Raw genomic sequence first — 11,473 nt, forward strand, 5'->3', positions numbered from 1 at the left:
ATAGCCACCTCCCACCATCTTTCTTGCCTTCCCTGTCCCCAGTTTGTTTCAGAAACTCCCTAAACTTTTGTATTTCCTTCCTTAAGACCAGGTCTGTGGTAGAGGAGGCAAAAACTCCACACTGCTTCTCTCTCTTTTTCTCTGAAACTTTCTCTTACTCTGTTTCTCCCTGAGTTCTTTGCATCTTTTCTCAAGGCAAGGGAGGAAGAAAACCCAATTCTGTCTCTTCTCATCTCTGTAAGTGGTTAGTGTCTCACTCTAGGAGTGGTGGCCTTTGAATTTAGTAATTCAGAGCTTGGGTCTTCCCTGTTGTCTGGCTGTCTTCACTGTGTTCAGTGTCCTTCCATTTGGCTGTCAGTTGGGAGAGGGCTGGCAGATAGGCCTAGCTGGATAGGAATGGCAAATCAGGCAATACTTGAAATCATAGTTTTTTATTGAAGATTCTCATACAAGAGCAAATTGCGGTCATCAACTGCCATCTTTAATCTAGTAGACAGCAGTACTTTAGATCCTATATTCTTCTCTACTTTTGGAAGGATCTCAGGGTCACTGAGTTCTAGTCACCGAGTTCCTTTCAACATTTGGCACCCCATTTAACTGAGGACTTCTGATTTTCTGAGTGTTGCTGATTTGCTGATTTAACGAGATTTATAGGACAGCGTCATGCACCCACACTTCAGGGTCTCCAAGTTCTAAGCCTTGGAGAGCCCCCTAGGCTGAGGTGTTAGGTGCTCCTGCCCCCAGCCCAGAAGCCTCCTACTTTAAGATGGCTTCATGACTAGCAATCAGTTAGCTACTTGGAGTCTCATTCTTATGTATGGAGTGGACCCTCACCTTGTGGTAGTTGTGAGGATTAACTAAGATAATGCCTATGAGCCTATGAGTGCTCAATAAATGTTAGACTCCTGGATTCCAATTCCTTCCTTGCCTTCTCTTCCAGAATCCTCCATTGTGATATAAGGAGATTCTGAGAATGAGATTTTCTCAGAACAAGGCTTCCAGAAGCTGTTGGTAGGGTATGAGGAGTGGAGAGAAACTCCTACCTTGCCACTGAGGGAAGCTATTTGTTTCTAATATAAGTGGATGCTTTGGGAAGGATTTGTGGTCCTACCCTTGAAAGGCAAAGGGGCTAGCTGTGCCATTTGCCAGCTCAGGAACCATGAGGAGATATATGGTGTCTTATTCGTGGCAGATCCTGAAGAAGGAACTGGTGAGGATGTCAAGGGTCCTGGGAGGGAAGAGTGGTATTTTGAGGGAGGATAGGTGTAAGAGGGGGGTCTATCTTTTGGAGTCACAGCATGGCACAAAGGATAGAGTCCAGGTTACGCTTCAGAAAGACTGAATTCTGACCCATTTCCTGTAGACTGCTATCCCCTTGACAGTGGGCATGTCACAGGCTACACTCTGAGCCCCTAAGAACTGCTCTGTACCCACCCTTCCTGCTGCTGTCATGAGATCCAGAGGGAATAAGGCCTGGCAGCAGGACAGAGTGATAGGTTGAGCCTATGGATTCTGGAGCCAGACAGCCTGGGTTCAAATCCCTATCACCTATTAGTCCTATGACTAATATTAGTATTAGGCAAGTTACTTGATTTGCTGTGCCTATTTTCCCTTCTCTGAAGGGTGATGATAGTATTAGCATTGATTGCATTGATTTATTGTTGACGATGAAATGAGTTGATACATCTAAAGGGCTTAGAATCGTGCCTGGTGGAAAATTAGTATTTGATAAGTATTAATTTTATTAATAAAGCCTTTCCCTGTATTTCCTTCAGATATAAATGTTTTTAAAGAAGATGTTATAGGTACTGGTGAAGCTCCTCATCATCCCATTCCCTTCTTCCTCACTGGGGACCACTTTCCTGAGGTTGATGTGTACTATCTAGATTTTATTTTCTTATTTTTTATTTTTTTTAAGATTTTATTTTTATTTTTCGACAGAGAGAGAGAGAGAACGCAAGCAGGGGGAGTGGGAGAGGGAGAAGCAGGCTTCCCGCCGAGCAGGGAGCCCGATGTGAGACTCGATCCCAGGACCCTGAGATCATGACCTGAGCCGAAGGCAGACGCTTAAGGACTGAGCCACCTAGGCGCCCTGTACTGTCTATATTTTAAAATTTTATTACATGTGTATGTATTTATAAGTAGCATAGTATGTAACACATTTTATTTTAAGATTTTATTTATTTATTTGACAGAGAGAGACACAGCCAAAGAGGGAACACAAGCAGGGGGAGTGGGAGAGGGAGAAGCAGGCTTCCCGCGGAGCAGGGAGCTCGATGCGGGGCTCTATCCCAGGACCCTGGGATCATGACCTGAGCCAAAGGCAGACGCTCAACGACTGAGCCACCCAGGCGCCCCTATGTAACACATTTTAAAAAATGGTGTCCTTTTTCAACCTTTTTTCCACTCAAAATTGTGTGAGCTTTACCCACACTGACATACACAGCTCTAGGGCTATGTTCAGTCCTGGGACTGTACAGTAATGCCTTGATACATTCCCCTACTGATGGACACTTCAGTTGTTTTCAGCTTTTCCCATGGGAAATGTCTTCCAGTTCCCGAATCCGATAAGTGTAAAATGGTATCTTGTTGTCGCTTTAATTTGCATTTCCGTTATCTCTAGTGATGTTCAGAATCTTTTCATTATTTATAGGTGATTTGGGTTTTCCCTTTGAATTACCTGTTCATATCCTTTGCTCATTTTGGGGGGGGGTGTAATTTGTATTTTTCCCTTGATTTGTAGAATTTTTAAAAATTAAAAAAATTTTAAAACAGTTTTGGATAGTGGTTTTTTGTAATAGCTATTCTTTCTAATTTTGGGTAGGAATCCTTTGTTGATTCTGTTCCTGGCAAATGTATTCTTCCAGTCTTCAGTTTGTGTTTTCATTTTATTTTTGATCTCCTGATTAACAGAAGTTAATAAAAGTTTTTAGCTTTTGCATTTGTTTCATTATGGAAATTTTCAAACATACAAGTTGAAATATAATGATCACTCCTTAGATCTAACAGTCAGCATTTTGCCACATTGGCTTTATGTATTTGTGTGTGTGCTTGTTGAATCATGTGAGAGTAAGTTGCATTTTTTTTTTTTCAAAGATTTTACTTATTTGAGAGAGAGAGAGCATGAGAGCACAAGCCGGGGAGAGGGAGAAGCAGGCTCCCTGCCGAGGACTCAATCCCAAGACCCTGGGATTATGACCTGAGCCTCAGATGCTTAACCCATTGAGCCATCCAGCCGCCCCTAAGTTGCATTTTTTATGACACTTCTTAAAAATAAGGACATGATTTGGTGCCTGGGTGGCTCAGTCGTTAAGCGTCTGCCTTCAGCTCAGGTCATGAACCCAAGGTCCTGGGATCGAGTCCCACATCGGGCTCCCTGCTCGGCAGGAAGCCTGCTTCTCCCTCTCCCACTCCCCCTGCTTGTGTTCCTGGTCTCGCTATCTCTCTCTGTCAAATAAATAAAATCTTTAAAAAAAAAAAAAGGACATGATTACAACATCACTATAAGATTAAGAAAATTAACACTAATATCCCTGATATCATCTAATCTCCAGGCATATTCAACTTCCTTATTTGTCCCTAAATAATGGCTTTTACAGCTTGTTATTATGAATCAGGATCCAAAGTTTCATATTTTGCATTTATTTGTATGTCTCTTAAGAAACTGGGTTAGTTGGGGGCGTCTGGGTGGCTCAGTCATTAAGCATCTGCCTTTGGCTCAGGTTATGATCCCGGGGTCCTGGGATCGAGCCCCACATCTGGCTCCCTGCTCGGAGGGAAGCCTGCTTCTCTCTCTCCCACTCCCCCTGCTTGTGTTCCCTCTCTCTCAAATAAATAAATAAAAATCTAAAAAAAAAGAAAGAAAGAAACTGGGTTAGTTGACTTGTAGATAGTTTCACATTCTGGATTTGTCTCTTTGGTGTTGAACTTGTTTCCCTATTCCCTGTATTTACTTGACTGGCAGAGGGTGACTGCCCTTACTGCCAAATTCATACTGGGATAGAGAGTCTGATTTGTTCTCAGTTCCAATTCCAAATCCCAGGGTCAAAGTTTGCCTGGGATCAGATGGCCCAGCTTGGACGAGTGGTTATATTAGTTTCCTATTGCTGCTGTAACATATCATACAATTTCGTGGCTTAAGACAAATGATATTATCTTATGTAGGCTAGAAGTCTGGCTCGGGTCTCCCTGGGCTAAAATCCAGGTGTCAGCAGGACCGCATTCCTTTCTTGAGGGTCTAGGGAAGAATCCCATTTCCTGGACTTCTCTAGCTTCTAGAGACCACTCACATCCCTTGGCTCATGGCCCCCGTCTTCTGTCTTCAAAGGCAGCAATGTTGCCTCTGCTTGGCTGTTCTTCTGTCAGATCCATCTGATTCCAAAATCCAGGCTCTTTGCATCACCTCTTGCTGCCTGCTGTCGCTTGGTGCTGTTTTCTGGACCGAAGTGAAGGACTTGATATTTAACTAGAGCTGTGCTGGAGAATGTTTTAACAACAGGCTCCTGGTGAGGGAGGTTTGTAGTAGTTGCCAGTTTCTGCGGCATAAATACTCCCAGCTGTGGCCATTTTCAGGCTACCAACACGATTTCAACAGGCCTGAAGACTTCCTGAAAATGTAACCATGTTTCCAGCACAGAACCCTGCATTTAATCCTATCCCATTTCACCTTGTTGGCGCCATCCAGCCTGCTGGTGGCTGTCAAAAACAGATGGTTTCTACTGATCTAATTTGTTTTGTTTCCACAGGGGCTGTACCAGCTCACCATGGATATCATTGTGATGATCCGAGTGTGTAAAATGTTCCGCCAGGGCCTCAGGGGATTCCGGGAATATCAGATCATCGAGACTGCTCACAGAAAGCACCCTATCTTTTCCTTCTGGGATGTAAGCAGCTGGCCTTAGCAGGATTGTGAGGGTTTAAAGGGGGTCCGATAAATAGCACTTCACTTCCCAGGCCATATTCTGAACCAACAGAGAGAAGACAAAGGGTAAAGCAGATGGGAGACCCAACTGTCACTTTTGTTAATGATGAGACTTTTATTGGAGGATGACTAAGACTAAGACTAAACCCCAGAATTAGATAGCCTTACATTACCGGTCATGGGCAGTGCTGGACCAAGGCAGACCTCCACTGCGGGAGCAGGGTCTCCTGCCCTAAACTCAGCAGAGGAGGGCAGAGCAGAATGTGGGCTCAGAGAGATGGAGAAGGAATGATCTCACCCAGTTTTTCCTTCCAAATTCACCAAGGAGTTTAAGTCGCTCCTTCTCAATATGGAAGGAGAGGGGCTAGTAGTGTTCTACCAGTACAACTCCCTCCATGTGGAAAGAAACACCAGGAGTAGGGAAGAAACCATCTCCATTCCAACAGGGATCAAAAGAGCCAGAGAAATCCAGAAGTCTCATTAGAATCAGGGTTTTCTGAATGCCCACCACTGTTCATCTCTACCTTCTTTTCTGTCCCCTCCACTTAAACAAAGGAACACATGCAGGGCCCTGCTCACTCCGGAGACCATGCTTTCTAGATTTTCTAGAAGGTCCCCATTTCAAATATTTTGTCCTAGTGATAGATCATGTACCCTTTTTAGCTCAGAAAAGTTGATCACCATTCTGTTAACCTGTTCTGGATCCACAAAGGCATCTTCATTACTATTCAGGGCCCCAATGTTTCTCCCAATCTCTGGACAAACCCTGCCCATTTTCCTGTTGTGCCCAGAGTGACTAGATTCAGTCCTGCCTCCCAACTGCACAGGGTTCACTCCAAGAAATTGCCCCAAATGATTTCTGAAGGAGAGGGGTATGGGCAGTGCTGATGGGGAAAGAAAGGCCATCTTAGATCAGTCTCTAAGGGGCCATCAGGTGTAACTGTGTGTGTGTCGCTGAGTTTAAGATGTAGCAGGGAGTAGGGGCCTGTGGGTCTGCAGAAAAGAAGAGCATGTCCCACCTGAAGACATTCAAATTCATATATTTTAAAGACATTATGCTGGCCAAACCAAATGAATCTACAGCCAGATTCTGCCCTGTGGATGGACCATGAGTTGGGAAGGGATGGAGTGGAAGAATAAGAGACTGAGGTTCGCTGTCAGGAAGGACATTCTGACTCAGAGTATCATCATGCAGTGGTAAAGCAATGGGCCCTGGGATCCAGGAGTCTTTGGTTACCGGAAGACATGGGCCAGTGCCTGGGCACTTGGAAGCTGAAGACCAAAATCAGCCTTGTCATCAGGGGAGTGTGAGGCTAAAACTTAATGACATTGCCTGGGCAGAGTGGACTTGAGCAGAGCAGAAGTCTCTTAATGGCACCCTGAGGGGGTCCTAGGGCCACTGGGCAGAGAGCTAGGGGGCTGGAGAGTGGGGTCAGGTAAAGAGAGCCGTGGACCAGTTTTCATTAGAGTTTGTGAATCTGGATCTTTCCGAGCACCACTGCTTTCTTTCACTGGCATTCTTGAGAAGCACCACACAGGTACACAAGCTATAAATGGGGCTCTGGGGTGGGAAGGACCTGTGGTATACCTAGAGAGATGGGGGCGTGTGCCTTGGTTTGGCCCAGGTGGTGGTCAAGGCCTTGTTTGTCCCTTTCATTCCCCCTTCCTTCTCCCACATATCTTCCCCCTCTCTCTGCCTCTTCCCCTACTCTTTCCACATAGGAAACTTTGGGGCCCTGAATAGTAATGAAGATGCCTTTGGGGATCCACATAGGAGATAGAGTTGGATTAGTTCATTCCTAAGACCTCTTACACTTCTTTATTCTGGCCATACTCTAGGAGAGGACTGATTACTCAGTGTGTGATCCTTGTGTAGGTTCCTTCACCTGCCTCGAGTCCAAAAGGGGGCTCCGTAATACCTGCTTTGTCCTGAGGATGAAATGGAGTAAGGAAGATGAGCATGCCTGGCTCCTGATAGGCACTTAACGAAGGCTGGCTTCATTGATGCCTCCATTTTGTCCCTTTCTGTCCCTCTCCACTTGCCCATTTGTTTGCTTCTTTCCCCTCTTCCTTTTCTTTCTCCATCCTTCCTATCTTTACCCTCACCCCTCCACATCTCTCTCTGTTTCAACAATGACACATTGTTAATGCTGGGCCGGAGGCTGGGGCTGAGTCGGGGCTTTTGAGCAGAGGCCTACATGAGAGGGCCACCTGGTAGAAGGGTTCCTGTGGCTTCCTGCCTACCACAGGGATGGGGACAGGAAGGTTTCAGTGCAAAATTCTAGGAGTAGTCTTGCTGATTCTCTTTCTTCTCCCCCATTCCTTTTTACCCCCGCCCACCCCCAGAAAAGGAAACAAGGCCGAATCACATTTGATACTATGGACTTCGTTGCAGAGGAGGTATGCATAACTCTGACCTTGCTGCTGGGAATTTTCTTCTGCATCATGGCCTGGAAGAGGCACTGGGCTGGGTATCAGGACAGCTGGGTCTAGTACGGGTTCTGGCACCAAGCCATTGTATCATCCTGAGCTAGCCACTTAGTTTCCTCATTTATGAAATAGCTGATTTCAGTGATCCCAAGATTCCAGTCCTGACATTCTGAGGCTGTGAGCCCCCCTGAACCCACTGTTGCCTTAGAGCTGGACAGAACCAGCAGGGAGAGCTCCTGTACTTGGACCCATGGACAAGGAGCAAAAGGCAAAGTAGAAGCTGTGAGAGCTCTAGACACAGGAGAAATAATCAGGGTGGTGGGAAAAGCCCGGGCTTATGTGTGAATTCTGGCTCTGCCTGAGCCCTCTGAGAGACATTGGGCACACCAACCCCCCCGCCCCCCACCGCCCTGTGGCTGCCAGACGGCCATTCTGGCGAAGGAATGCTTCATATCTTTGGACTGTGTGACTTGTTCTCTAAATTTCAAGAATTGTTGTTATTTTCCCGGCTTCTTCCCACCAAATCTTGGATACTAAATTAAAATTTAATTTAAAAAAATTTTTTTAAAGATTTTATTTATTTTTTCGAGAGAGTGAGAGAGACAGCCAGCACAAGCCGGGGGGGGGGGGGGGGGCGGTGGTGATTAGGGGCAGAGAGAGAAGCAGACTCTCCACTGAGCAGGGAGCCCAATGTGGGACTTGATTCTAGGACCCTGGGATCATGACCTGAGCCAAAGGCAGACGCTTAACTGACTGAGCCAGCCAGGTGCCCCAAAATTTAATTTAAATTTTAAAGGCGCCTATCTATTTATAGGAAAGATTTGAAGGTCTTACCAGCTCTAGGCTTAGATCTGTGTCTGCTTGTGGAGATTCTAGGTGGTGTAACTGCCCTTAAGTAGGAGTTAAGGTGGGGAAAGTTACCTGGGAAGTTAAATAACAGAGTCAGTTCCGTAGGAATCCAGAGAAGGGAGTCTCTAGGGCTTGGGGGTGGTGAGAGAGATTTCCTAAAAGAATTAGGACCTCTAGTGGGCCCAGAGAATCAGTTTTGTTCATAGAAACCAGAGTCATCTGTGTTTTGTCCTAAATGGACCCTGTGATAGAAATCCCAATGGGTTATTGATAACAAGAGAGGGTTAAGTAGGAAAAAGATTGGATTCAGACCTTAAAAATGGCCAACACAGGGCACCTATGGCTCAATAGGTTGAACATCTGACTTGAACTCAGTTCAGGCCTTCATCTCAGGGTCATGAGTTCAAGCTCCACTTTGGGCTCCACGCTGGGCATGGAGCCTACTTAATTAAAAAAAAAAAAAAAAAGTCAATGCTTCCATAGTCCGGGCTGGGAGCCAGGCCCATTGTAAGTCCTTTATATGTATTAGCTCTGCTATTTATACATTCAGGTTCTGCTGCTCTCAGATAGGGAAACTGAAGCTCAGGGAGAAGTGACTTGTCCCAGGACACACAGGTAGGAAGGTACCTGGTACCAGAGCCTATGCATTATTTTGTTTTATTTTTTTTAAGGTTTTATTTATCTATTTGAGAGAGAGAGAGTGAGAGAGAGCACGAACAGGGGGGAGGGGCAGAGGGAGAAGCAGACTCCCTCCTGGGCAGGGAGCCTGACTCGGGGCTTGATTCCAGGACCCCAGGATCATGACCTGAGCTGAAGACAGATGCTTAACCAACTGAGCCACCCAGGCGCCCAGAGTGTGTGTATTATTAATCACTGAGCAATACTGCCCTTCTGAGTGAACATGCAAGGCTTCAGATCTGTTGTCCAGAATTTCTCATCATGTCCCACTTTGTTTTGCTTCTGTGACAACTACTGTTATGTAAAATTAGCCAGCATTCATTCATTCTTTCCATAAATTTTTATTTTGTTGAGTGCCCATTACATGTGAGGTTATTCTAGAGTGGGGTAAATAAGATAGATGAAGCCACTATTGTGTTTATATTGGGGCTTATATTCTAGAACACCTTTGTCCAATGAACTTTCTGAGGTAATGGAAATGTTCAGTTGTCTGTGTTGTCCATAGTAGCCAACAGACACATGTTGCACTTGTGGCTAGTGTGACTGAAGAACTTTTTTTCCTTTTTTTTTTTTTAAAGATTTTATTTATTTATTTGACAGAGAGACACAGCAAGAGAGAGAACACAAGCAGGGGGAGTGGGAGAGGGAGAAGCAGGCTTCCCGCTGAGCAGAAAGCCCGATGCGGGGCTCGATCCCAGGACTCTGGGATCAAGACCTGAGCCCAAGGCAGACACTTAATGACTGAGCCACCCAGGCGCCCCAGGAACTTATTTATTTATTTTTTTTTTAGAGAGAGAACACAAGCTGGGTGAATGGCATGCAGAGGGAGAGGGAGAAGCAGGCTCCCCGCAGAGCAGGGAGCCCAATGCGGGGCTTGATCCCAGGACCCTGAGATCACAACCTGAGCCGAAGGCAGATGCTTAACCAAATGAGCCACCCAGGTGCCCCGGAACTTATTTTTTATCAAATTTAATTTAAATTTCAATAGCCACATGTGGCTAATGGCTGCCATATTGGAAATGCATTTCTAGAGTGAGTGAGAGAGAGAGAGGTGTGTGTGTGTGTGTGTGTAGGCTGGGGAAATGATAGATAATATACACATTAACAAAAAAGAGGGGCGCCTGGGTGGCTCAGTCAGTTAAGCATCTGTCTTCAGCTCAGGTCATGATCTCAGGGTCCTGGGAGGGAGTCCCATGTGGAGCTCCCTGCTCAGCGGGGAGTCTGCTTCTCACTCTCCAACTGCCCTACCCCCCCCACTCACTCATATGTGTGTGTGTGTGTGTGCTCTCTCTCTCTCTCAAATAAATAAGTAAAATCTTTTTTTTTTAAAGATTTTATTTATTTATTTGACAGAGAGAGACACAGCGAGAGAGGGAACTCAAGCAGGGGGAGTGGGAGAGAGAGGAGCAGGCTTCCCGAGGAGCGGGGAGCCCGATGTGGAGCTCGATCCCAGGACCCTGGATCATGATCTGAGCTGAAGGCAGACACTTAATGACTGAGCCATTCAGGCGCCCTAAATAAGTAAAAATTTTTTTTTAATTTATTTGACCGAGAGAGACACAGCGAGAGAGGGAACACAAACAGGGGGAGTGGGAGAGGGAGAAGCAGGCTTCCCGCTGAGCAGAGAGCCCGATGTGGGGCTCGATCCCAGGACCCTGGGATCATGACCTGAGCCAAAGGCAGACGCTTAACAACTGAGCCACCCAGGTGCCCCTAAATAAGTAAAATCTTAAAAAAAAAAAAAAAAAGAATAAGGTCTTTTCAGAAAGTATGAATTGCTTTAGGAAAAATGATTCAGAGACTACAGACTGCTGGGAAGGGGGCCTACTATTTTGGGTCAAATGATCCAGTAGGGACTCCCTGAGAATGTGGCAACATAGGAGCTTAGAACTGAATGAAGAGGAGGAAGCAGCCATATCCATGTGAAAATGCAGGGGAAGAACATTCCAGGCAGAGGAAACAGCCCAAGCGAAGACTGCAGGACAGAAGTGAGCTTGGCACCTGCAAGAGATGGGTAGAAGGTTAGAGACTAGAGAATGAAGGAGAGAGGCAGGAGGTAGGGTCGTGTAGGGTAGGGAGGAAAGGAGTCAGACCATGTGGGGCCCCTAGGCTGGGGTACAGAGTTAAGATTTTATCCTAAGTGAGATGGGCAGCCAGTAAGGGTGTTAACAACTCAAGTACCATTTTCCCAGCAGGTGGGAGTGGTGGCTGAATGGATGGATCTGTCTGCCCACTTGTGCATGAGTCCTGGTTCACCAGGACCTGGTTTCTGTAGGTTCTCTTTATTTCTTAGTGTCCTGTAGCGTGCCAAGATATAGGCTGAGGCAAGGGAGGTCTCCCCTGACTGCAGTGAACATATGCTGAGGGGCCCCTGGAGCCCAGGGAGCCCCCTGTTGACTCGGGGTGGTCAGTGAACGGCAAAGGCAGTATGGTCAGGAGTTGGGGATGAGGGTCTTGGCACGTAGCAGATCTAGGTTATCATCCTGCCAGAGTGTCTTCATCTGTCAAACGGGAATCATAATTGTGCCTCACTTCTCGGGCTGGGCAAAGATGCAGTGAGATGGTGTGTGTAGATGCAGTGAGATGGTGTGTGTA

At 46.2% G+C, this 11,473-nt stretch overlaps 1 protein-coding gene across 1 annotated transcript in view; it reads left to right on the forward strand.

Annotated features, from left to right (window-relative positions):
- The first annotated feature begins 1,159 nt into the window (after positions 1-1,159).
- The window catches only part of CNBD2 (cyclic nucleotide binding domain containing 2), a 45,324-nt gene continuing 35,010 nt past the window's right edge, over positions 1,160-11,473 (forward strand). The window contains exons 1-3 of the mRNA XM_021689300.1: positions 1,160-1,210; positions 4,746-4,883; positions 7,268-7,321. Of these exons, the coding sequence (XP_021544975.1) occupies positions 1,160-1,210; positions 4,746-4,883; positions 7,268-7,321 (243 nt within the window). The remainder of the gene's footprint in view (positions 1,211-4,745; positions 4,884-7,267; positions 7,322-11,473) is intronic.

Source organism: Neomonachus schauinslandi, chromosome 10 (genome assembly GCF_002201575.2).
Source record: "Neomonachus schauinslandi chromosome 10, ASM220157v2, whole genome shotgun sequence".
Lineage (NCBI taxonomy): Eukaryota > Metazoa > Chordata > Mammalia > Carnivora > Phocidae > Neomonachus > Neomonachus schauinslandi.